Source organism: Sceloporus undulatus, chromosome 3 (assembly GCF_019175285.1).
Source record: "Sceloporus undulatus isolate JIND9_A2432 ecotype Alabama chromosome 3, SceUnd_v1.1, whole genome shotgun sequence".
NCBI classification, from domain to species: domain Eukaryota; kingdom Metazoa; phylum Chordata; class Lepidosauria; order Squamata; family Phrynosomatidae; genus Sceloporus; species Sceloporus undulatus.
The window spans coordinates 169,576,766-169,600,982 of NC_056524.1; the positions used below are offsets into that span (position 1 = coordinate 169,576,766).

The 24,217-nt window shown below is 40.8% G+C and overlaps 1 protein-coding gene across 1 annotated transcript; it reads right to left on the reverse strand.

Annotated features, from left to right (window-relative positions):
• Nucleotides 1-1,111: 1,111 nt before the first annotated feature.
• Nucleotides 1,112-23,955, reverse strand: TACR2 (tachykinin receptor 2). The gene is given in 6 exon segments (XM_042458459.1): nt 1,112-1,624; nt 2,318-2,514; nt 4,944-5,112; nt 9,494-9,496; nt 10,330-10,521; nt 23,552-23,955. Coding segments are annotated over 6 exon segments (1,161 nt in total). The 3' UTR covers nt 1,112-1,428.
• Between the last annotated feature and the right edge of the window lie 262 nt (nt 23,956-24,217).

The window sequence follows — 24,217 nt, forward strand, 5'->3', positions numbered from 1 at the left end:
CTAGCTTGACCATGTGGTGTAATCTGGTTAGCTCCACTTCTTTTGTGGGAAAAGTGGTCTAAAAATGATGGCTAGTATTCTACACCTACAGCCTCCCCTGGCCTGACTTCCCCATGCCTGAGAGAAACATGCTTCATGATTCTATCACCTATCTGTCTCCCCATGGAGTTGATGCCTAGTAAAAGTAGGTTGTGGAGGGAGTTACAATCATGACAAAAGTGACACAATCATGACCTAATGTGCATCTACACTGTAGAAATAACACTGACACTAATTTAGCTGGATTTGTGGTTTTGGAATCCTTGGATTTGTGGTTTTGTGAGGCATCATCACTCTTTGACAAAGAAGGCTGCTGATCTCGTAAAACTACAAATTTCAGGCTGAAATAGGCTGGATCTACAGCACTTAGAATGGAGTCAACCTGCATTATTTCTACAATATAGATGCAACCTAAGTAGCAAAAGTGACTATGGAATAGTTACCGAGATTTACTCATCTGTAACTGTTCCATATTCATGATCACTAGGCAGTCATAATTGTGACACCATTGCCATGATTGTAACTCCCCTCCCAACCTACTTTACTAGCATCAGCTGCATGGAAGGAAGGAGGTGCAACCCACATCAGCCTTGGGGAGTTCTGCCAGGAGAGGTTGCTCAAGGAGACTTAACTAGTTAAGTATACTTAGGTAAGAGTGTGTGTACGTATTTGTATGTAATTCTTATAACCTGGACCTAACTGATTTAGGGCTTCATAGGTCATATTCACTCCTTTAAATTGTGCCCAGAGACATCTTGGTAGCCAGCGGAGTTGTTACAGTAATAGAGTAGTATGCTCCCTCTAAATAATGCTACCATATTGCTACTACATGCTGAGTCTCCCTTATCCTGGAATTCCTAAACCCCAAATATTCCAAAAACCAAAACTGTCCTCATGGGTGGCTGAGATAGTGACCCCTTTGCTTTCTGATGGTTCACTGTACACAAACTTTGTTTCATGCACAAAAATATTTAAAAGATTGTGTAAGATTACCTTCAGGCTATGTGTTTAAGGTATATATGAAATATAAATGAATTTCATGTTTAGATGGGTCTCATCTGTCAGGATTTCTCATTATGTACATACATGCAAATACCAAAATCTGAAAAAATCCAAAATACGAAACACTTCTGCTTCTAAGCCTTTCTGATAAGGGGGAATCAATTTGTGCTAACCAAGGCTGGCCTTGCTTAGTTTCAAAGATCACGTGAAATCTGGTGCCTTTAGGGTATTGGTGTAAAATACTGGCCAACCTTTTATTTTGATAAATGCTGGCATCCCACAGTAGAGGGAATACTCGCAAATTAATCAGCAGCTTTCTCAGTAATTTGAAAACAAACAAACAAACCCTACAATGCAGAAACATGAAAACAAGCAATCATTAAAACCTCAAACTACCAAATAGACATTACTGGATGATGTCTTGTCATTAGTTGTGTTTGTCCCTGTGCTTGTTTGGAAGTTGGATGGTGGGTCTCTCTGGATCTTCTGTACAGGTGATGGATATGTAAGGTTAAGTTTGTCTCTTTCTGTTGCTTTGATGCAAGGGCAGCACTGAAAAGCCATCCTGAAACCAGAACGGAATCTATAAATGAACACAAACATAAAGTGTTACAGATTACATATCACTTCTTTAACTAGCTTCAAAACGGAGTTGAAAAGCATCCTGTTCAGAGAAGCCTTCCCAGGCATTGCATAATTGTCGCTTACTATCTGATGTTCTGTTGTTGGCTGTTTATCGATCCATTTCCTGTATTGCTATGTACTGTATATGTATTATCCTACTTGAGAGTATGTATTTTCCCTGGATGAAGATTAACCTTCCATTCTGAAGCCAAGCCCTCCCTCCAGTCCATCTGCTTTGGTCCAGGCCTTGGAGGTAGAAAGGAACTGCTGGAACTCTTACCCTTTCCCTCCACCACTCTCTTCTCCTTCTGTGTCATGTCTTTTTAGATTGTAAGCCCAAGGGCAGGGAACCATCTAACTAAAAAGATTGCATGTACAGCGCTATGTAAATTTACAGCGCTTCATAAATAAAGGTTAATAATAATAATAATAATAATAATAATAATAATAATAATAATAATAATGGATGGGAGACCTTTCTTTGGAAGACCATGCTGTTTCAGGCATAATTGATGGGAGCAGCATAGCATTAGTAAGGTGAGCTGAACACAAAATGGGTAAGCCACCCACTTTTCTTTCTTTTTCTTCCCCTTATCTCTTGCTCTCTCACTTCCCTCTGGACCACTTAACAATCATTGCATATGCTACTAACCTTTGATTAAGGCAGCAATATATAATTGGGCTGTACATTGCAGAGCTCATGGCAAGGAAAAATACTGTCAAATATACTTGTTGAATATATTTCTTCTTGTTAATTTCCTTCCAGATGCTCCCCACGATGAAGTAGAGATGATAAGGAAACCAGCAGATGGCAAAGGTGATCACAACAGCAACCATTGTCCTGACAAACTGGAAAAACACAGGGAAGATGTTACTGTTCAGTTTTCCTCCTGTCTGTAATAGAGACAATTAGTTATGTTTCATGCATCAGACTTTGGCTGGCTTTCATTATTAGACAAGTGTCTTGGTGTGCTATTTGATTAATGGAAAGATATGGTGGCAAAACAGTGAAGAGGGACACATTGAGGGGAGATTATAACGAACCCCTGTGTATTTGGAAGTGTAAAGAATTTGTCTTTCTTGGCCAGATTAGACACTATGTTAAATGCACTGTATTATCATTTGCTTTTGTGTGCCTTCAAGTCATTTCCAACATCTGGAGACCCCAAGATGAACCTATAAGGGGGTTTTCCTGGCAGGTTTCTTCAGAGCAGGGGTAGGCAACCTGCGGCCCGTGGGCCGAATGTGGCCCGGCGAGGCCTTGGGACCGGCCCCAGCCCGGTCCTGCCGCCGATTGCCGCCAGGGCCTTTGGCCTCTCGCGCACAGGGGCAATTGTCTATAGAAGCCTCAGAAACATGCATTTATATTAACATTTTTAAAAAAACCAGCAAATTTTTTCGCGTGTCCTCCACTTTTTTAAAAAAAGTGTCCACCATTTGAAAATTTTGTCCTACATTTGTCCCGTTTTATTTATTTATTTAAATGTTTTTAAAATTATTTAATTATTTATTTTTTGGCTTCGGCCCCCCAATTGTCTGAGGGACAGCAACCTGGCCCCTGGCTCAAAAAGGTTGCCTACCCCTGCTTCAGAGGTTTGCTGTTGCCATCCTCTGAGGCTGAGAGAGTGGGACATGCCTAAGGTCACCTAGTGGGTTTACATGACCGAGCCGAAATTTGAACCCTGGTCTGTAGAGTCTGGTTCTCACTATTATCATATCAGGTATTATATCTGTATTATCATACCTGCACATTATTATTTTAAAATAGGTCCTGATCCAAATCAGCACGGCAGTGCAGGAAGAGTCCATTCCACTATGTTCCTCTGATATTTTCCTGTGGAAAACCACTTCTCCAAACTGCTATTTGCCATGTAGGAGTGTTGCTGTCTGCATCCAGTGCAGCTGGGCTGGGGATTTTCATCAAGAAAATGGTATGGGGCACAGACAGCAAGGCACCTGAGGCATGCTGGCCTCTGGAAAACCATGTGCTAATTTTTCACCCCAGTTAGAGAGTACTTGGTCATACTGGCAAGGGGAGGTATCATTTACTATTCCACATGCACCACCACCTGAGAGTGAAGACCTCCAGTGGGAGCGATGGCCCAGAAATGGATCTAAGATATGCAAGACCCTTTTTGAGATCTGGGGTGGCCAAAGGCAGCCCCTTAAGGTTGTTTTGTGGTCCAAAAGGCTCTCCAGTACCCAGGATATTCTCCCTCCAATTCACCAAAATTGCCACTGAATGAGTGAAAAAGGACCACTGTAATATTAAGGGCACATCTAACCCATAAATTTAAACACATGAACATATCTGTGCACTATCTTGATAAATGCACGGAAAGCTTCGAGAAAAATGCTACCATCCTAGAAGGCCCATCTCTGTCTTTTGAGACCAGATATTCACAGACTGCAGTTTCACACTCCTTTAAAAAGGTCTGCTCAGACCCTCTTGTGTCTGCGGATACTTAGCATACATAAATAATCCCTTCCTCATGCATTTACTGTCAACTACAATTTACACACCTGAATAAGACTAGCATCTGAAATCAGTGCCTGAAATCCAGGCATTTGATCTATTGTAGAAATTGTTGGTAACCTTTTTATAAAGTCATTAGCTCTGTCCTTGTTTGGCCGGCACAGGATTCCTTTGTGGTAATATAGTAATATATTGCCAGAAATCATGTTGGGTCATCCCAGTTAAAAAGCTTTTCAGGGCTGAGGTGACAGGTTGTCTGATTCTTCAGGCTGACCCACCCCAATAGTGGGGAATATCCTCTCTTACTAATTTCCCATACATTCTAGTTCCGTTTATCTGTCAGTCACCATTCTCTCTTGAGCAAAGGTGTAGTGGAACACACAATGCCACCCCACATCCCTGCGTGTGTGTGGAATTCGACATGTCTCTATGGAGGCTCTCCGTATGAAGAAAAAGCTTGGAAAATCTGGAATCTTGCTCCTCTCAAAAGCAATATAAATGGGAACTTGTTTTCGGTCATGTTGCTTGGAGGAAGAATTGCTAGGCACTCCTCTGCTTCCATGTTCCACACATGTGATGAGTAACACATGAACAGGACTAATCATGTTGGCTAAAAATGATTATTGCTACAGTGCCAATCCATGACAGCAGAAGGCATTTGCTGAAATCAGTTTTTTAACCAAGGCATGACTGCTTTTTCATTCCTCCAGGGAATAAAAGTGCAACTCTGCATTCCTCCTCCACAAATCCTGGCATGAGTTCATATCACAATTTCACTAGAGGTAGCAATCTTTTATGTAACAAAAAACTAACCTTTTTTTTTAGCAGTAATCTGATGTTGGTAGTAGACAACGTTAGTGTGATCACCAGGAACGGCATTATTCCACAGTGTTAGTCCGATTGCACTATACGCAATAAACATCACAGTGAGAGGCAGCAGATAAACCAGTACGATGACGAAAATGTGATACCTAAAAAGAAAAAAATGCCAAATGTGAATAATTTTTAAATTATAATTTATTCATAAAAATGTTTGGTGTACCATCAAGTAACCCATCGAATTATAGCAGTTCCATGAACTTCATAGAGTTTTCTTAGGAAAAGAATACTCACAGGAGTATTTGTCATTGCCTTCCTCTGGATAAACCCTACAGCAGCCTAGTATTCTTTGGTGGTCTTCCATTGAACTATCAACTGAGCATGACTCTGCTTAGTTCTGAGCTCAGATAAGATCTAGTGCCTTCAGGCCATTTAGGCACCTCAACACTGGGTAAAATAAATAAAAAAGCAGGGCATAGAAGTACACTTGGCCCTCTGTATCCACAGATTTATATATATATACACACACACACACCCTTGATTGTGCCATTTTATATAAGGGGCACCAATTTACTACACCATTGTATTTAACGGGACTTGAGCATCCACAGATTTTGGTATCCATGGAGGGTCCTGGAATGAAACCCCAACAGATACCATGCATCCACTGTAACAAGTGAATGATGAATTACTTGTTGTTAATCTCTTTCTCTGATAAGAAAGGTGTAACTTTTACATTGCACTTGTAACTTAAGAAGGGATGACTTTACCTGTTTTGCAGTGCAACTTTCAGTAACTTTTATTATATGGGGTGTTAAATGGTGGAGAAGCAATAATACCTGATTCAAATATTTGCCCATGCTCTGTTGTGTGTATGGAGGCAAAGATGAGGTGGGCATCTAGTGAATGTGTTTTGTATCACAGACATGAGGTTACTGAGGTCCCCCCCTCATCTGTTTACTGTCAGCTACAAATTAAAACCCGAACAAGGATACCATGTGAAATCAATGCTTGAGTCCAGACATGTGATGCATTGTGGAAACTGATGGTAGCCTCTTCAAAATTATTTAAAAAAAGGCATTGCCATTATCCACTTTGCACAAGATTTTTTTTGTGTTAATATGGTTATACTTTTCCGGAAATCCCTTTGGGCCATCCCAACTGCAAATCATTTTAGGACTGGCATCACAGGTTGTAACTGTCATCCTCTTCAAGTTGAATCACACCGGTAGTGGCGAATATTATCTTTTATCTCTAGATCATTGCTTAATCTTTCTCAGGAAAGTCTTTAAACTGTAGTTCTCTCTGGACATGTGCTTGCATGCATGAATCTCTCTCTCTCTCTCTCTCTCTCTCTCTCTCTCTCTCTCTCCGTGTGTGTGTGTGTGTGTGTGTGTGTGTGTGTGTGTGCATGTGGGCTCTTCCAGAGAAATGACAATTCTCCAAGCAAATCTACACATTTAAACTCAAGAGCAGTTTAAACGGTAATCATCATTGCAGCCCTTCAAATTTTCACCTTATGACAAATTGTCACCATCAGAACAGCTGAGGACAGCTTTCCTCCACTCAGCCCACAAACAGTTGGGTGGACACCCGGATCCTAACAACTCCAGAAATGTGTTACGTTGGGAAAGGGGTGGAAGGCGTGTCAGCAGTTGTACCTAGACTCTGGACCCATTCTCTCCAAGGAAACTTGTCTAGTTGCCCCCAGTCAAATCTGGCCCAAATAAGAACCACAGGAAAAAGGAAGGTTAGCAAGAAATGCCTGTTCCAACCAACACTTCTTTTGAGAAATCTCCACGTTCTGGCACAGAATCCAATCCATTCATTGTAAAAAACAAAAACAAAAACACCATTCCATGACAGGACAAGTCCCATATACTGTATCCTTGTTCAATCACACAATTTGTGGCATCTGATTTATTGATAATGAATAAAAATATGAAATGGCCACATGGCAACATTTGGAATGTGTACAAACAAAAGGAGAAAAGGGAAGTGGTATGAAATTAGAAAGCAAGACCTGATTCCAGCAATTTGTTCTTCCTCTTCCTTTTCATAGGAGAAGGAAATGCGGGGGTATCTTGAAACATCATAATACTTAACATTGCTATTTGTGGCAAAGGGAAGCATTTTTAATGCACTGATTTTTTTTCATGCACTCTTATCTCTTCCTGCGTCTGTCTCACCTCTTTCCCCTTTGGACTAGAGAAAACTCATGTCACCACATGTAGAGAAAATTGTAATACATGAACCAGCCCTTAGGCTCTTTCTAATGCAGTGGTTCTCAACCTTCCTAATGCCGTGACCTTTTAATACAGTTTCTCATGTTGTGGTGACCCCCCAGATAGAGGTGCCTCGGTTCCTAATACCATTGGAAATATGTGTTTTCCAGTGGTTTAGGTGACCCCTGGAAAGGGTCATTCGACCCCCCAAAGGGGTCACGACCCACAGGTTGAGAACCACTGTTCTAATGGAAGTGGTTTTGATGCCGCACATCATGCTGGCATCATGTTGCATGCCCAATTGCATGGCAGGGGCGTTATGGTGCTTTGTTGGCACAGAGTTTATACACGCTGCACCAAAGGAGTGTGAAAAAGCTGCTGCCACGGCACCAACAGCACCTTTTTATTAGCGCTAAAAGGAGCAGTATTTTGCCAGATTGGGGCCATAGCGTGTGGTTGCCACAGTCCCGATCCAGCGAGGAAAGGGACAGTGAGACATCACTCCAAAGGGGCAGTCTGTTTTGCCCCTTAGTCACCTGTCCACATTCTCCCATACCACTACCACCATAGTCTTATTGCAAGACTATGTAAATGCCACTCCAATCTATCTTAAAGCCAGCAGCTGGGTCAGGTGAAGGAGATCAATTCAGCTTCTGATTGTTGGGCAAGGGAGCAAGCAAGCAAAACTGTGACACATCCTACTCCTTTGCCTTATCTGAAAGCTGAATGGACCCTCTTCACTTGGTCTGACTGCTGGGTATTAAGGTGAGCTGGCAGGGGGGAGGTTGGCCAGGAGACATTACTTAGTTATGCATATGTAACGAAGTAGCTGGAGTGGAATAACAGTGATCAATAATAAACAATACTTGAAATTTTGGATTATGTATGTGGCAATCCCTGGAGATGGTAGGATTAAAATAAAGGGAAGATCATGAGATATCAAGACCTACAAATGAAGCTTTACTCTGTTTGCAATAATGTGTAACAGCTCTAGGTAGCATCACAACAATACAATTACAAAAAGTGATACTATTTGGAACATGCCATGTTATCTGATGATACCTCACTGAAACCTAAATTCCTGGATAGATGAGGCAAAGTTCAAGTGATAGGTTGTGAAACCAAGATGGTAGTGGTGAGAATGATCATAGTAGTATTAATACTATTACTCAGTAGTCCCCGCACTAGGTGTCACCCGGTTTTGAGCTGGGACTTCTGGTTGTGTTTTGGAGGTGGGGCTTCTAGGGACAGTGCACACTTGCACACATGGGGAGAGGTGCTTGCATTCAGGGGGAGAGGTACACACGCCCAGGAGATGAGGTGGCATGTGTGTTAGACAGAGCATGGGGGATGGTGAGGGGGTTGACCAGGTGTCACCTCCCCCTTCTGGGGTGTCACCTGGTGCAGTCCGCACCCCACACACACCTCAGTGACACTGCTGCTGCTGCTACTACTACTGCTACTAACACTACCACTACTAGGAGTATATTATTATTACAAACTGTTTCCAAATAGAGCTGGCTTTTCCAGTTACTTTTCCTCACCCCTTGTTTTTCCCATCTGGAAAAGTGGGGGGGGGGGGAATGAATCCTAATTGGTGTGTGTGTGTGTGTGAGAGAGAGAGAGAGAGACAGACAGACAGATAGACAGACAGACAGACAAACAGACAGAGGGGGGAGGCTGGCAGCCAGACAGTGAAAGTATTCACACTAGTTCAAATGGGACTGCCTGCCTGCCTAGGGAGGTTCTATTTGCTGTTAAGTCAATGTCAACTTATGGTGACCCTATGAGTAAAAGACCTCCAAGAGGTCGACTGCGCTGCTCAGGTCTTGCAAACTCAGTGCCATGGCATCCTTGATTGAGTCACTCTACCTATAGTGTGGTCTCCCTTTTTTCCTACTGCTTTCAACTTTTGTTGCTATGTGCTTTCAGTCACTGATTTATGGTGTCACTGACTTACGGTGATCCCAAGGTGAATTTATCAGAGAGTTTTCTTGGCAAGATTTGTTCAAAAGGGGTTTGTTGGCTGAGCAACCGTGACTTTCCCAACATCACCCAGTGGATTTTCATAGCTGCAGACCCTAGTATCTAGAGTCATAGTCCAGCACTCAAAGCACTAACCCACGCTGGCCCAGCCTTCTAATTTACCAAGCATTATTGACTTTTCCAGTGAGTCACGTCATCTTGTGATAAGTTTGTTCTTCTACTTGGGTTTCTCCCTCCTGCTTTTGAAAGGTAACCTCTATCCTGCAGCATCACAGCCTGAGACAAACAATGCAATCCTTACATTTTAGAAAAAGGCAGTCACAACCTGAAATTATCTCCTGCTTTGTGAATTTCTAGTTTCTCTCTACTTCTGTTTTCCATTTAGCTATCAAGGAACGAGTGTGGTTTACCTAAGAATGGGGACAGATGCTGGCTTTAGTATTTTTAAAAACAGGGGATAAATTGTTGGATGTTTCCTCATCCAAGAAGTTCTAGGAGTGATCTGCAACTTGCATAGCACCTGGCAGAATTTAATTTTAATGTCTGCTATCTCCTCCTACATTCATCTTCAGACAGTGAGTAAAGGCAGACTCACTGGCTTCAGCATCAGCCAACTTAATTCCACCTCCTCGTGGCTTTGTTTACCATCTAGCTTGACTGATGATGAGGATGACCATGAACTTAATTTATAACCTGCTTTCTTCCCAAAACAGAGCCTCAAGATAACTTATGAAAAGGTCTTGTGAACTCAAGAGATTCCACATTATTCTATGACTCTTTGGTTGATAAAGGAATTGCCTAACATGGATTTAGCCATAAATCCACAGTATTCCTTATTACTGTATTATTATTTTTCTGTCATTTCTCTTTCATTTTCTCCATCAACTGCAAAGATTTACATCCAGTTGTTAGTTCCAACTGACCTGCTAAGTCAATAGAATTTACTGAAGCGTTGATGTACCAAATTTCCTTTCTTGCTGGAACTAGTACTGTAATTGAATTTATGCCAAGATATACCACTAATGCTGTTTCCAGATCTTTGTACTAGTGGCACGGACAGCAGATTTAAAGCAAAACACTTTTAAATCTCACAACATTCTGGCATTTCTCATAGTAAAAAATATTAGCTGCCCAAATAGGTTTCTGGGATGTTCTTACGTGAGTCTTTTCTGTTCACTGTTGCCTGGCCAGAGAATGGTGCATTTGGGTGTTTCATCATCAACAATTATTTGGGCATAAAAGAATTGGGGAAAGGCAAGTCCACAAGCCACCAGCCATATGATTCCTATGATCACTTTGGTGTTCCCAGCAGAAAGTTTTCGCTTGAATGGATAAATTATTGCCATGAACCTGAGAGAGAAAGGAAGATGGTAGTAGAATTATTCACTGTAAAATGATGGTAACAAACCATACAAACATTACAATGGAGACAATTCAGGTAATAGATACGTACTGTATCAGAGCTTCAAAAGGTGATACGTACGATGTACTAATTTCATAGAATCATAGAACCATAGAGCTGGAAATGGCCTCATGAGTCATGGAGACCAACTCTCTTCTCAGTTCAGGATCTCCAGCTAAATGATCCCCCCCCAGGTAGCTGTTCAGCCTCTTTTTGAAGACATCCAGGGAAAGAGACCCCATTACCTCTCAAGATAATTGTTTCCATTGACAAATCACTCTTACCATGAAGATGTTCCTTCTAATGTTCAATCAGAATCTACCCTCCTGTAACTTAAAAGTCTTAGATCTTGTCCTATCCTCTGGGGCAGCAGAGAACAAACCTGTACCTTCCTCTTTGTGACATCTCTATAGATATGTAAAGAGTACAATCATATCACCCTGGGGCTTGAATCTTCTCCATCAGATTGAACATGCCCAACTCCTTCAATCTTTTATCATATGTTTTCTTGTCTGTACCTCTCATCATCTTTGGTACCCTTCTGTGAACCTGGTCCAACATGTCTATATCCTTCTTAAAATGAGGCACCCAGAACTAAAGGCAGTACTCTAGATGAGGCTTGGCCAGTGCAGAATATAGTGGTACATTACATTCTTTGACTTGTAAACTATTTGCTTTCTATGTTGCAGCATCACACGGCTGGGCCATGGTCAACCCCAAGGATCTTTTTCCATTTACTATTTCCAAACCAGGTATTCCCCCACCCTATGCCTGTGCATTTAGTTTTTGTGGCCTAAATGTAGAATTTTATATTTGCCTTTGTTGAATTTCATTCTATTACTTTCAGCCTAATTTTCTAGTTTATCTAGGTCCTTTTGAATTCTGCTCCTATCTTCCATCGCATTGGCTACCCCTCCTTGTTTTGTATCATCTGCAAACTTTATAAGGATTCCTTCTAAACCTCTTCATAAAAATTCCCCCTATCCTCATTGAATAGGTCTTCAGGTTGTGGTTTGTGGCTAGCTTATTCATAGAGGTAGGTTCACACAACACAACAAGCCAGAGTTCAACCACAAATCACACCATGATTGGTTGCAAATGTGGTCACTTTCCTAAAATGAGCCTGCACAAGAGAAAGTATTTCTCTTTCACCTGCTGAATGTGGGGGAAGAACTATATGGTTGGTGTGTGGAAGGAAATTTATTGTCACCAAGCTTTTGTTGTGTCTAGGGGGGCAACCTGCACAATGTAAGCATTATGATCTGGACAGATAAGTAAATAAAGAGCGCCCTTCCCTTACGAGGGGATCCGTAATACAATAGGGCTTGTGCATGTGGCACAGCATGGAGCATGTGTTGCAGGCGTGTGCGCCATTGCCTTTTATGGTGAGCAGCTTTCAGCGTAAACTGAAAGCCACGTATGACGTGGGCACACTGTATACATTCAGTGAATGAGTTTTTACCATAACTTCTCAGGATCAACCTAGGCATTAAGAGGAACGCATGTTCTCTACAATTAGTCTGCTTTTCCTCTGCCACCAGGATTTTCTCAGAGATAGTGCCGCAGCAGACTTTGAAACTAAGACCATATTTATCATCCAGTAATGCATACAGACACACACATGATAAACGCAAAGTATGTTGTAAGGGAAAACACATGCTATGATAATTATAAATCATTCATGGTCACAGGATCACCTCTGAAAAAAAAGGGATAAGCCATTTCCTCCACTATATAAAAATGCTTTATATTTACTACATGAAAGCTCACACAATTTTTAAAAAAGGTTTAAAGTAGCTGCCACATTTCTTTTCTCCCTTCCTTCCTCTTCTTCCCTTCTTTATATGTTGCAAGAGACTAACAGGGCTACTTCTTTGAAAACTGCCATTTCAGAACATTTGAGCAAACAGAAGTTTTTTATTCTTATGTAAACTCAGGCAGTCCAAAAGATTTTGGAGAGTGAGGCAGAAAATACAAATGCTGTCTTGCTCACTGGCTAATACATAAATATAACATAAGGGCCTTGCTGCCAGATTTTGGGATCCAAAATCTTCGGTTTGAGCTGGCTATCTCCTCCTTTTTCAGAGAAAACTGTGCCTTGGTAAAGTATACTGTTTTCTTCATATATCCATTGGGCAACCTAATCTACCCACACATCTGTTTTACCAAGCTATAAAAAATTCACATAAATTTTTATAGGGTGACTTGGATTTATAATTTTTCCTGCCTCAATTTCTAAAACAATTTCCTTATAGGTGAACTCCCTTAAATTTTCCTGCTAGGTGAGAAAGCTAGGGGCAATGATAAGAATCAGAGAAATAAAAAGCAGCAACATACGTTGCAGCTTCCAACAGCCTTAGCTAGTAAAGCCAATTGTGAGGAATGCTGGGAGTTGCAGTCCAACTGGAGGACTGTATAATTCCCACTTCTGTTGTAGGGAAAAATGGTCTAATTCCAATTGCTAGTTCCAACTGGAATAGAGGTACTGAAGCAACTGCTGAATAGTAAGTCAATATTTAGGTAACCATTGATTCAACTCCAGATGCACTTGCATTTAAGCTCTAGTGCAGAAGTACTATTTGTTTCACTAAGGCTGCATCCGCACGGCAGAAATAGTCTAGTTTAACACCACTTTAACTGCCACAGCTTAATGTTATGGAATCCTGGGATTTGTCATTTGTTGTGGCAGCAGAGCTCTCTGATGGGGAAGGCCATCTCTCAAAACTACAAATCTCAGAATTCCATAGAATTGAGCCATGGCAATTAAAGTGTCAAATTGAATTATTTCTGCAGTGCGGATGCAGCCTAAATGTTTCTTATGTCGAAAGACATACTTAGGTAGCACCACTGTTTTCAATAGGTCAGTTCTACATAAGAAAGAAAGGAAAACCCTTCAGAAATTTATTTTTATTTTATTTATTTTTAAAAGTATGTATTTGCACTTTGATACACACACACACACACCCCATTGTAACCTATATGTTTTAACATAATATTATTAATTTGTGTTTTCTTTTATAATATATTTAATGGAATTTATAATTTATTTGTATTTTTTAGTGTAGTCCCTGAACACCAATTTTGTTAGAGGCTGAAATCCATTGGGCTTTTTAAACAAGAAACAGAACAAATAACCAGCTCTCAACACATGGAGTGTTGCCTCCTTCTTTGCTTTTGCTTCTGCTTCATACACGTGCTTTCCAGTTCTCTTCCTTTCTAAATAAGACAAATCTGAACTCAGTCCATTATGAACAAATAATCTGAACCCAATCCATTATGAACAAATTCCCTTGATAAATAAATGTTTTTCAAAACATGTTTTGAACTACCAGTTGTCCTTTTGTTCCTTCCTAATGTCGTGTGCACTTGGTGAAGACGAAGGTGGCAGAGATAGCCACAGCTACATTCTATGGAATTCTGGGATTTGCAGTTTGGGGAGAATTTTTAAATAACCCTTCATAAATTCCACAGGATGAAACCATGGCAATTAAAATGGAATCGTAGGGCAATCATTGAGTAGTATGAAAGCTGCTGTTCCAGCAACTTCCACATAGCAACATAGTGTGAAGCAGTTTTGAGTGAAACATGATAAACATTTCACTGAAATTTAATCATGAGCGTATTGACCATTAAAAAAACCCAAAAAAACCATGGCTTCTCACTCAAGTTTAGGTCAGAAATTACATTATTTCCTATCCAGTACTTCTGTGAGACAGAGGCTGAACTGTTAGTATGTATGACCTATGAAAATTTGCTTTCCCTTGTTTTGCTAACAGAAAATCATGGAGCTGCATTTTGCCATGGACCTGATGTGTTTATTTAGTGGTGGAAATTTTATGAGTCACTTTCTCTTTTCCTATCAGCTCTCTCCAGCACTTGTGCCTTGCCAATTATATGGCATGTTGTTGTACTTTCTATCTTAAACCTGTTCCAAACAGCCATATCAATTTTGCTTACAGAGACATTCTGTGGAGGGCAATGACCTGTTTTATAAATGACAGCAGCAGACTTAGACTGTATAAGACTGTGCTGTACGGAGAAATCTCATTTTTGACAACTATTGGTGTCAATTTGTTGACGTTACTAATCTTTTCCAGAATTGATAGTGTTTACTAATTTATGCAAAATTCAGGGATTTGTATAGGTAAATGAAGGTTTTTGCTAAAAAAAAAAAAGTACAATTATAAGATTATATAAGATTATACGATACAGGGTTTGTTGTAAAGCACCTTCGAGTCTATCTCAACTCATGGCAACCCTGTGTGGATGAGACATATTCATGACCCCTATCATCCACTGCTCTGCTTTGTTCCTGTACATTCATACCCATGACCACCTTGAAAAATCCATCCATCTAGCATGCGGTTTTCCTCTCTTTCTACCTCCCTCCACCTTTCCTAGCATTATTGTCTTTTTAAATGCATTATGACTTCTCATGATGTGGCCAAAGTACACCAGCCTCAGTTTAATGATCTTGGCTTCCAGGGAGCGTTCAGGCTTGATCAGTTCAAGGACCCATTTATGTGTCTTTCTGGCTGTCCATGGTATCCTTAGCACTCTTCCCCAGCATCACTTCTCAAATGAATCGATCTTCCTCTAATCCACTTTCCTCACTGTTCAACTCTCACACTTGTACATGGTGATGGGGAATACAGTGGACTTTATCACACGTGAGGAATTTCTCTTAATTTCGAATGAAAAGAAAGTGGGGACAGAACGTATTCACGTGAATTCGCTAGTTCAGTGAATTTACATGAATGCAAATTGCGTTCGAACTGGCTTCCCATTGCCCGAAAATAGCATGCCATTGCCCAAATTTGCATGTGGTAGTCTATCACACAATAACGTGAAACCCCATGATTGCACTCAGACTGACTTCCCATTACCCGAATTTGCATGTGGTGGGTTATCACGCAATAACGTTAAACCCCATGATTGCTTTCAGATTGCCATTGGATTATACTTTCAATTTCCCTTGTCTGATAAACTCCAGTGATGTGCACAATTCTAACTTTTGTGCTCGGTTGTATATCTTTGCTGTTTAGGATCTTTTCTAGTTTTTTCATAGATGCTCTTCCTATTGTTGGAAGTTTTTCGCACAGCAAAAAAAAATCCAGCTTACCTTACCTTGCCACAGATGCTGTTGGCCAAGTGCAGCCTGGCTGCAGCCCAGCTGCAGGCATGCTTCAGTAGCCATTCTTTCAAATCCATGAGCTTTCTGGCTTTGAAAAGTGGCACCTGGGAGCTGGGCTGCACTTGGCCAGTGGCACCAGTGGCAAATTTGGAGTTCCTTTGGTGTGATAATACCCGGCTGCATCCTGGAAGATGCAAATTGGGAAAGGTAAGCCTTTTTTTTCCCCCTGCTGTGTGAAAAATTCCTTAGTCTTCTGATTTCTTCATATAAGGTAAGACATAAATATTGTAACAAAATCAATATTGTTATTTTCTGCCTCCACACAGACCTTACTCTGAAGTTGTAGGAAGTAATGCACCTTGTCCTATAGTACCATAACATTGTGTCCGTTATGGCATATAGGACTGATTAGTTCTGGAGACTAATCTGTCCTAGGGTCCGTTCACACTACAGAATTATTGCATTATTATTCCATTTTAACTGGTGTGATTCTATCCCATGTAATGCAGGGACTGGTAGTTTAGGAAGGGGCGTTGAGACTTTTCAGCTAGAGTGTTCCAGTGCATCACCAAACTACAGATCCCAGGATTCCATAGGATGGAACCATGGCAGTTAAAATTGAATAGTGATGCTGTAATTCTGTAGTGTGAATGGGCCCCTTGGTCTGTTTATACCAGGGATGAAAAAGTACAGACTTACAGATGTTACTGGACTCAATTTTTCCACCTGCCCTAGGCAGATTAGCTAATCTTAAAGGTTAAGGAAGGGAAACAATCAAATAACAACTGGAGGGTTATAAGCTGCTGTCCTTTGAGAATATCATAGTTTTTTGGCTTCGAAATACAAACCTCAAATACAAAATGTATGTTTCTAATTACCTTTTTCTCCCTATAAGAATGTTTTGGGACCCCAAACTCTTATTTGATAGCATTTAGAACATAAACATATGTTTGTTCAAAGTTTATCGCATAAAAATAATATGGAAAGATGACATCTTTTTTTTTCTGGCAGGGCTCTTGAGCCTTAAAAAAGTTCACGACATGTAGAAATTTAGCAGGCAAACCTTTCCCCATCACTGTAATTGCATTCCAGAAGAAGCCTGATGAGAATCACACACAGAGAAAAAAAATTCTACTGGCAATCCTAATCCAAACAACAAGAAATGATGCATTTTGTAATTTATCCAAGGAAGATTAACTAAGCCTCCTTGTTTGACTGACAAAGTATTTATGACTTTTACAATCACATATAAGGCTGCAATTCACCAGATGTGGCCTGTCCAACATGAAAAAGGTATTAGACACGTCTAAGTGGAGAGGATTGTTTGGAACTTGGATGTCTAGTGTAGAGGTCAAAAAAGCATACGATTGGTGTGCTAGCATGTGGAAAGTATGTAAGGGTGGCTGCAGTGTGTGATTCCATACTGCAAAGCAAAATATATTGATAATGAACTAGCTAGGCAGGACAATAATGAAGCAGACAGGGAGGACCAATTAATTTTTCTCATTTGATTGCCACCTTTTATGCCAATGGAGAACTGAGTGGAAATAGGAAAAACCTTAAGACTGGCTTTACCTATGGGACTGTGTTATATTTAGGCACTCTTGTGCAGTGCATTCACTCGCCAAATATTTTGGATTTCAAGCTGCAGAAGGCTTAGCCGCAGAAGGCTTAACCAGCATTGGCCAGGGATTCCTGGAGCTGAAATTCAAAACATCTGGAGGGCCAAATGTTAAGAACCACAGCAGCCCTTCCCACACTCTCAGGTCCTCTGGGAAGAATCTCTTGCAGTCCAAGAAAACCAGACTGGCATTGACTTCCCAGAGGATGTTTTCTGTTGCTGCTCCAAAAGTCTGAAATGACCTGCCGGAGGAGATCCACCAGCCCATATAACATCTTTGGAGGCCTTTAAAAAGGCAATAAAAATGGATCTCTGCAGGCATTCCCAAACTGACCTCCTCTGAATGTTTACTCTCCAGTTGGGAATTATTGTTTTTAATGCTATTTTAAGGTAGGAGGGAGATAGGGAATTGGATTTTATATGTTTTGATATGTTTTTACTTGTGGTTTGTTGTGTTCTATTTTTATCGTTCTTATGTTTGTTGTTACCCACCTCGATCCAATAAAGGGAGAGGCGGGATACAAATTATTATTATTATTATGGAATGGTAATGTACAAAAGCAGATGACATAACACTGTGGAAAACTAAGGGTGAGGTATATGGATATAGTGTGAGCTGTTTTCTACAGGCAGGGAGAACAGGACAATAACACTGAATAAACTGGTTGACTATTGTTAACATGCAATTCAGGCTGCTACCACATCGCAGAATTAATGCACTTTTACACTCCTTTAACTGTCCTATGGAATCCTGGGATTTGTAGTTTGTTGTTACACCAGAGCTCTCTGACAGAGAAGGCTAAATAGCTCACAAAACTACCAATCACAGAATTCCATACCATTGAGCCATGGTAGTTAAAGCAGTGTCAAACTGTATTAATTCTGCAGTGTAGATGCAGTCTCATACATATCCCTCAATTGTTCTGACTTGGCAGGGACAGTCCAGATTAATCCTCTGTTTGTTGTGCATATAGCAACATAGCACATTGTGCTTACACACGGTGGCTTGAAATTTCACATTGTGCATTGCAGAACAACAATCAGTCACTGGCATGTGTTGTGCGATGTTGGTATTCTGTGTGAGGGTTGCATAGTGCTGATACAGCATATCTCCTCAGTAGATGTGTACACTGTACTGAGAGGAAGTTGTGTTGCAGCCTAAAATATTTTGCATCAGTAGAAGTAAAATGATGACAAAGGAGAAAGCGGGAGGAGGAGAGAGAGTACTGGGACATTTTAATAGCAGCTGAAAAAGTGGGACAATATAACATTGATCAGGATGGCCTCTGCCAAATTAGGCTTCTGCATAGTCCATTAGGAAAAAATATTTTTTAAAAAAGGATTTAAAAACAACTGGAAAGCACACAACAACAAAGACATATAGAAGAACTAAGGTTACTATCAAGCTTAGTAATGGGCTGGGGATTGTGGGTTTCTATCATTTATTGTATTTGTAATTTTATTTTTATCATTTTTTGGGGAACCTGCCTCGATCCGATATGCTCTGGTTGTCTGTAGGGCAGCTGACACAAAAGAATCCTTCATTGAGGACATCTCCTTCATAGTTACTATTTCATTATTGCAATTGAAAATTATCTTGTGACACCATTAATGCCAAGTCTTCCTACAAATAAACAACATACTTCATTTTACATCCACAAACACTGCTGTGAGTATAGGACATTTTTATCCTCTGAAGTACATTGGAATTCCTATGGGGTCATAAAATATCCCAGAAACCACTCAATGCAAACTTTTCTCTTTCTCTTTTTTCTTTTTAAAAAACCCATCTGGAGGAAGGTTAAACCTCACTAAAATTCACATGGTATTGTCATGAAAGAGGCATTTCATGGTTAATACAGTATTGTGTCAGGATTTTTATAAAGGTGCATTTTATTCTGGCTTTGATGATGAAGGGTGTTTCTGAGGAAATTGGCAGGCTGTTGCAAAAATGTTCTTCTCTGAAAAGGGGAAGAGAATCTACTTTGCATTGTCATGAGTCACTGTCTTTAAATGATGTGAATATGACAAGAGACTCAATGCAAATATAAACAAACACTTAAAAGGTTAAAAATAGAAAGATCAAAGGCATTTGCGAAGCTTGCTGGAAATGAAAGGTACCCAGGGAATAGAATAGGATTTTCCAAAAATGATCAGCAAAATAGGAACTATGTAGCAGAAACTACTCTAATAGAAGCTTTGTAGTAGAAATCATTCTAGTACCAATTTTCTACTATTGATTTGGTAGGGATAAACTATTGTCATATTAAGATTTTAATTTAATAGAATCCTATTCCATGGTGTGTTTGTGTTTAAAATGCTGTGGGACTTTAAAGTACGTTCCTTATCTTCATGGTTTGCTCTTTTGGAGGTATGTATCACAAACAATCAACCTAATAATAAAGAGATGAAAGATGGCAACATTTCTGTCAGGGCTGATCAAAGACAATAACAAAATGCCACCCTTCTCAGTTCCAAATACAGAATTGATTGGACTGGCAACTGGATGATGTGATGGCATCCTCCGCTGTATGTGAGGCAATAGTCAAATCTGAGGGACCTGGGCCAGGAGCACACATCTTTCTGCCTTCCAGCAAAAAAGGAACGTCTGGAGGACTCAGGAGGAATGGCCTGAGAAACTGCTACTAACATGTCCCCCCTGCTCCCAATATACCATCTTTGATTATTGCCTTGCTTTGCCTAAAGGTAGGGGCTGATTTCTGTGCCATGAAAAATGTTCTCCTCCTATCTTACAGGACTCTGTAGTTGTTGAAAGCAGCATTTTCAAAGTTTAGCCATCAGCTTCTACCCAGTTGTTTATTAAACTCTTAAGCCCCCTGTCAAATGGGGACATAAAAAGAGCACAGCTGGATTATGCCAAAGCCCTATAGTCCAATCTCTTGTTTTTCAGGGTGACTAAGGAATATATTGCACTGCTAAAAAAAACCCGGCTTATCTCTCCTGAACTGAAGTCTAATTTGGGATGCAGCTGGGTTCTATTGCCTGGATTTTGCCACTGAATACAGCCCAGCTATAGCCTGGGTCCCAGGCATGATCAGCAAGCCGCTTTTCAAAGTTGGGAGCTTTCCGACTTTGAAAAGCGGCTTGCTGACTGCGCCTAGGTCCTGGGCTGCACCCAGGCTGTATTCGCCTGGTGGATTCGGTGGCAAAATCCAGGCAATAGAGCCCCGCTGCTGGGTTTTTTAGTGGTGTGATAAACTCCTAAGTGATGACTTTGGGAAACCCATAGGCAGGACCTGAAGACAAACAATACTCTTCCATTGTTGCTCTCCGGGACATGTTATTGAGAAGCATGCAGCCTCTGATCCTGGGTATAATATGCAACCATCATGATTGGTAGCAGTCATGAGTTTCAGGGCCTGGCCCCTCTTTTCTAGTCCTCAAGGCAAGTGGCAGAATCTTAGGGCAAGAGTGCTGCTTTGAAAATTCTGTGTTTGTGTATGCATTTCTCTTTGGGCCAGTGTTTTTCTTTATTTCAGTTTTTCTTTATTTTATTTCATTGCCTAATTTGTGCAACTGCAGCTAACCCTTAAGGTGTCATGCTGGATGCCATCATGGGGGATATGCCTTGTAACATCACTGGGGCCTACTCATGCAACATCACAGGGGTTCATCCCTTGGGCTCAGGTTTTGACCCCAAAATCTTAGGGCCTGGGATAGTCCTGGTCTGGCAACCTAAGTAGCAGCCATGAGTACACTCATCTTTCATGAATTTATCTCACTCTACTTAAAGCTGTTAAAGCTGACAGCTAAATCTACCTATTGCAGAATTCCATTGCCTAAGTTTGCACTGTGAAAATAAGTATTTCATTCTGTCACCTCTGTATCTCTTGCCATTCAGTTTAATTGGTGGCTGGGGGTATAGGATCTCAGGCAGCACTGCATGCAGCAGCCTCACAATAGCCAGGCTTTGAAGCAACAGCCTCCAGGACACTGGAGGAGGAGTGGGAATCACATGTTGCTGAACTACAACTCCCAGAATTACTCACCATTGGTTATGCTGGCTATTGCATTCAACCAATGCCCTTGATTATGTCTCCTCCTTCCCAAGCATATTGCATTGGGGTTCAGGAAACTGGTGCCCTCCAGATCTCATATATTTTCTGGAAAGTGTTGAAGACAGTAGGGGATCTCACAAGCAAGGTAATGAAACTGGCAAGGCAGAAACTGAACAACAATCAGCCCCACGCCTGCCTACCCCAAGGAAGAAGAAAAAGGACAATAGATTTCAGTGCTTCAAGAATAGGGAGATATCTCTGTGGGTGAAATCTAAGAAATATGAAATCAAATATTTGCTGCAACTAAACACTTTAAGAATAATTTGGGCCCTGTGCAGATCGATCTTAAAGGCTGGGTTGGGGGCAAGGTCAGGTGTGGTGTCCACATAACGCATGCCCCGGCTATGCCCCCAGGGTGGCGTGATGCTGTACACCACTCCACACAGCACGCAACATCATGGTGCTTCTCTGGTGCTGTGTGCATGACACAGTACCAAAGGAGCACCGTAAAGCTGTGGTGCTGTGACTATCATGCCTTTTTCAGGGTGCAAAAAGGAGTTACATATACACTCAGTGGAACCTGTATGACTATTATGTACTACATAGCACTGTTACTATGGTGCTACATACTGGATTCTGGCCAGACCACCCAAGGTCCACTTACTGGTAAGCAGTCACTGGGAACACCAGGGACCTGTGCCTCTGTTGATCAAGAAGCATCTGCCTGACATCCCCCCCATCCCATAAGACATCTCCCATGGAACAGGCAAAAAAAGAACTCCTGTTGCAAATCCCCTTTATGCTGGGGATTGCTTGCACAATAGGGAATGGAAATGTCAGGCAGCCACTTCTCAATTGGCAGGGGATGAGAGCCCCGTTGATCCTAGTGGCTGCTTACCAGTAAGTGGATTTTGGAGGGAGTTTCACAGCTCCCATGTTGTCCCTAAAGTAGGAGCTATGTTGTTCCCATGTCATTTTCAGTTTAGGAAAATCATAGGGCAAACCTATCACAGGTTTCTTTGCCAAGATTTGTTCAGAGGAATTTTGTGATCGTTTTTCTCTGAAGCTGAGAAAGTATGACTTACCCAAGGTTACCCAGTGGGTTTCTATGCCTGAGCGGGGATTTGATTCGTTTTCTCCACAGTTGTAGTCCACCACTCAAACCACTACACCACACTCTGAGGGGCTATATATGGATCGTGACTACATAACTGTTACAAATGTATATCTGTAGATTAAATATTGTAATTGGTGAACAGGAATCTGGCCATTTTCTGTGAAACGTCCATATCCTCATTACCACTATCATCTATACCATTTTCCATATCTAATGATATCTCAAGATGGAAAGATGATAAGAGAGGGGTTGAGTCAGAGTGGTGTAGCAGTTTGAGTGTTGGACTACAACTCTGGAAATCAGGGTTTGATTCCTTACTCTGCCATGAAACCCATTGGGTGACTTTGGGCAAGTCACATGTTCTCAGCTTTGGGGAAAAGCTTCAGAGGAAAACTCTGAACAAATTTTGCCAAGAAACCCCCATGATAGGTTCACCTTAGGGTCACCATAAGTGAGAACTAACTTGAAGGCACACACCACCACCAAAAACAAGAGCCATATTTTTTGTAATTGTTCAATAATTCTTCACCATGCCCTGAAAATCTTCATGACTCTCTTTGTGACCAACAACGACAACAAAAAAAGGAATAAACTATGCAAAATAAGCTGATTTCTATATAACGGTTGCAGGTAGAGTAAACTTTGTACAGAATGTTGATGTACAGAAAAGTAACCAACACAGAATGTATACACCATTGGAAATATAGGATGCTTCAGTTAGGATAAAATTAAGCAATTTGCAATAAAAGCCGCTATATATTCTCTCAAAACAAAGTCCTATTAATTTCAAAAGTACTTTGTTCCCTGGTGAGTATATACAAAACTATAGCCTGAGACTGTTACCCTAATGTCTTTACTAGAATCAGTCACACTGAACTCATGGAGACCTCCTTCTGAGGACACACACAGGTTTGCACTGTTAGTGTTCATATCCTAAGAGAAATATCTACCTGAAATAATTTGCATGTGTAAATCTATATTTCTAACAGCAGAAGACTCAGGTACCTTTCTGTAGTAACACTGGAAAGAAAACAATAGAGGAACATTTGGCTCAGAAAACAAAACTCTTTATCAGAAATTGTCTTACCTCTCAGCAGCAACAGCCGTCATAGAATAAATGCTCACAAACATTGCAATAATAGGAAGAAAATTAAGAAATCGACAGAATCCTTCTCCAAAATACCAGACATTGTGGCTGGCATAAATAAAGTTAAAAACAGTGTTCAAAGCTGTCATGAGCAGGTCAGAGAGAGCCAGATTAACAATAAAGTAGTTGGTAACTGTCCTCATCCGTCGATGAGACAGGATAATCCAAATGACAGTGCCATTGCCCACAATTGAAACAATGACCATGGCTAAATAGATGATAGCCCAAATTGCTATTTGCCAGCCAGGCTGAGAAAATGCAGTTGCTTCTGTTTGGTTGCCATCATCCACAAAGATGCTACCTATTGAGACATTGCTAATGGTAGAGGGAGAAGATGCCTTCATATCTTTCTTCAGCTCTGTGTTGAAAAATTGCTTCAAATAGGATGATTTTCTTCCCACGTCTTGGTGTGAAAAGGATATATTTAATTTAGAAATGTGCCTTCAGCATTGATCTTCAGACATTTAAGGTAACTCCAGAGAAGTAACTGACGTTCTTCTATACTCATATCCACCACAAATCCATTAGAATAAATCATTGCATGAAAAGTAACCGTATGCTAGTGCTAAGAATGATCTCATCTATGGTAGAATCTTCTTAAAACTG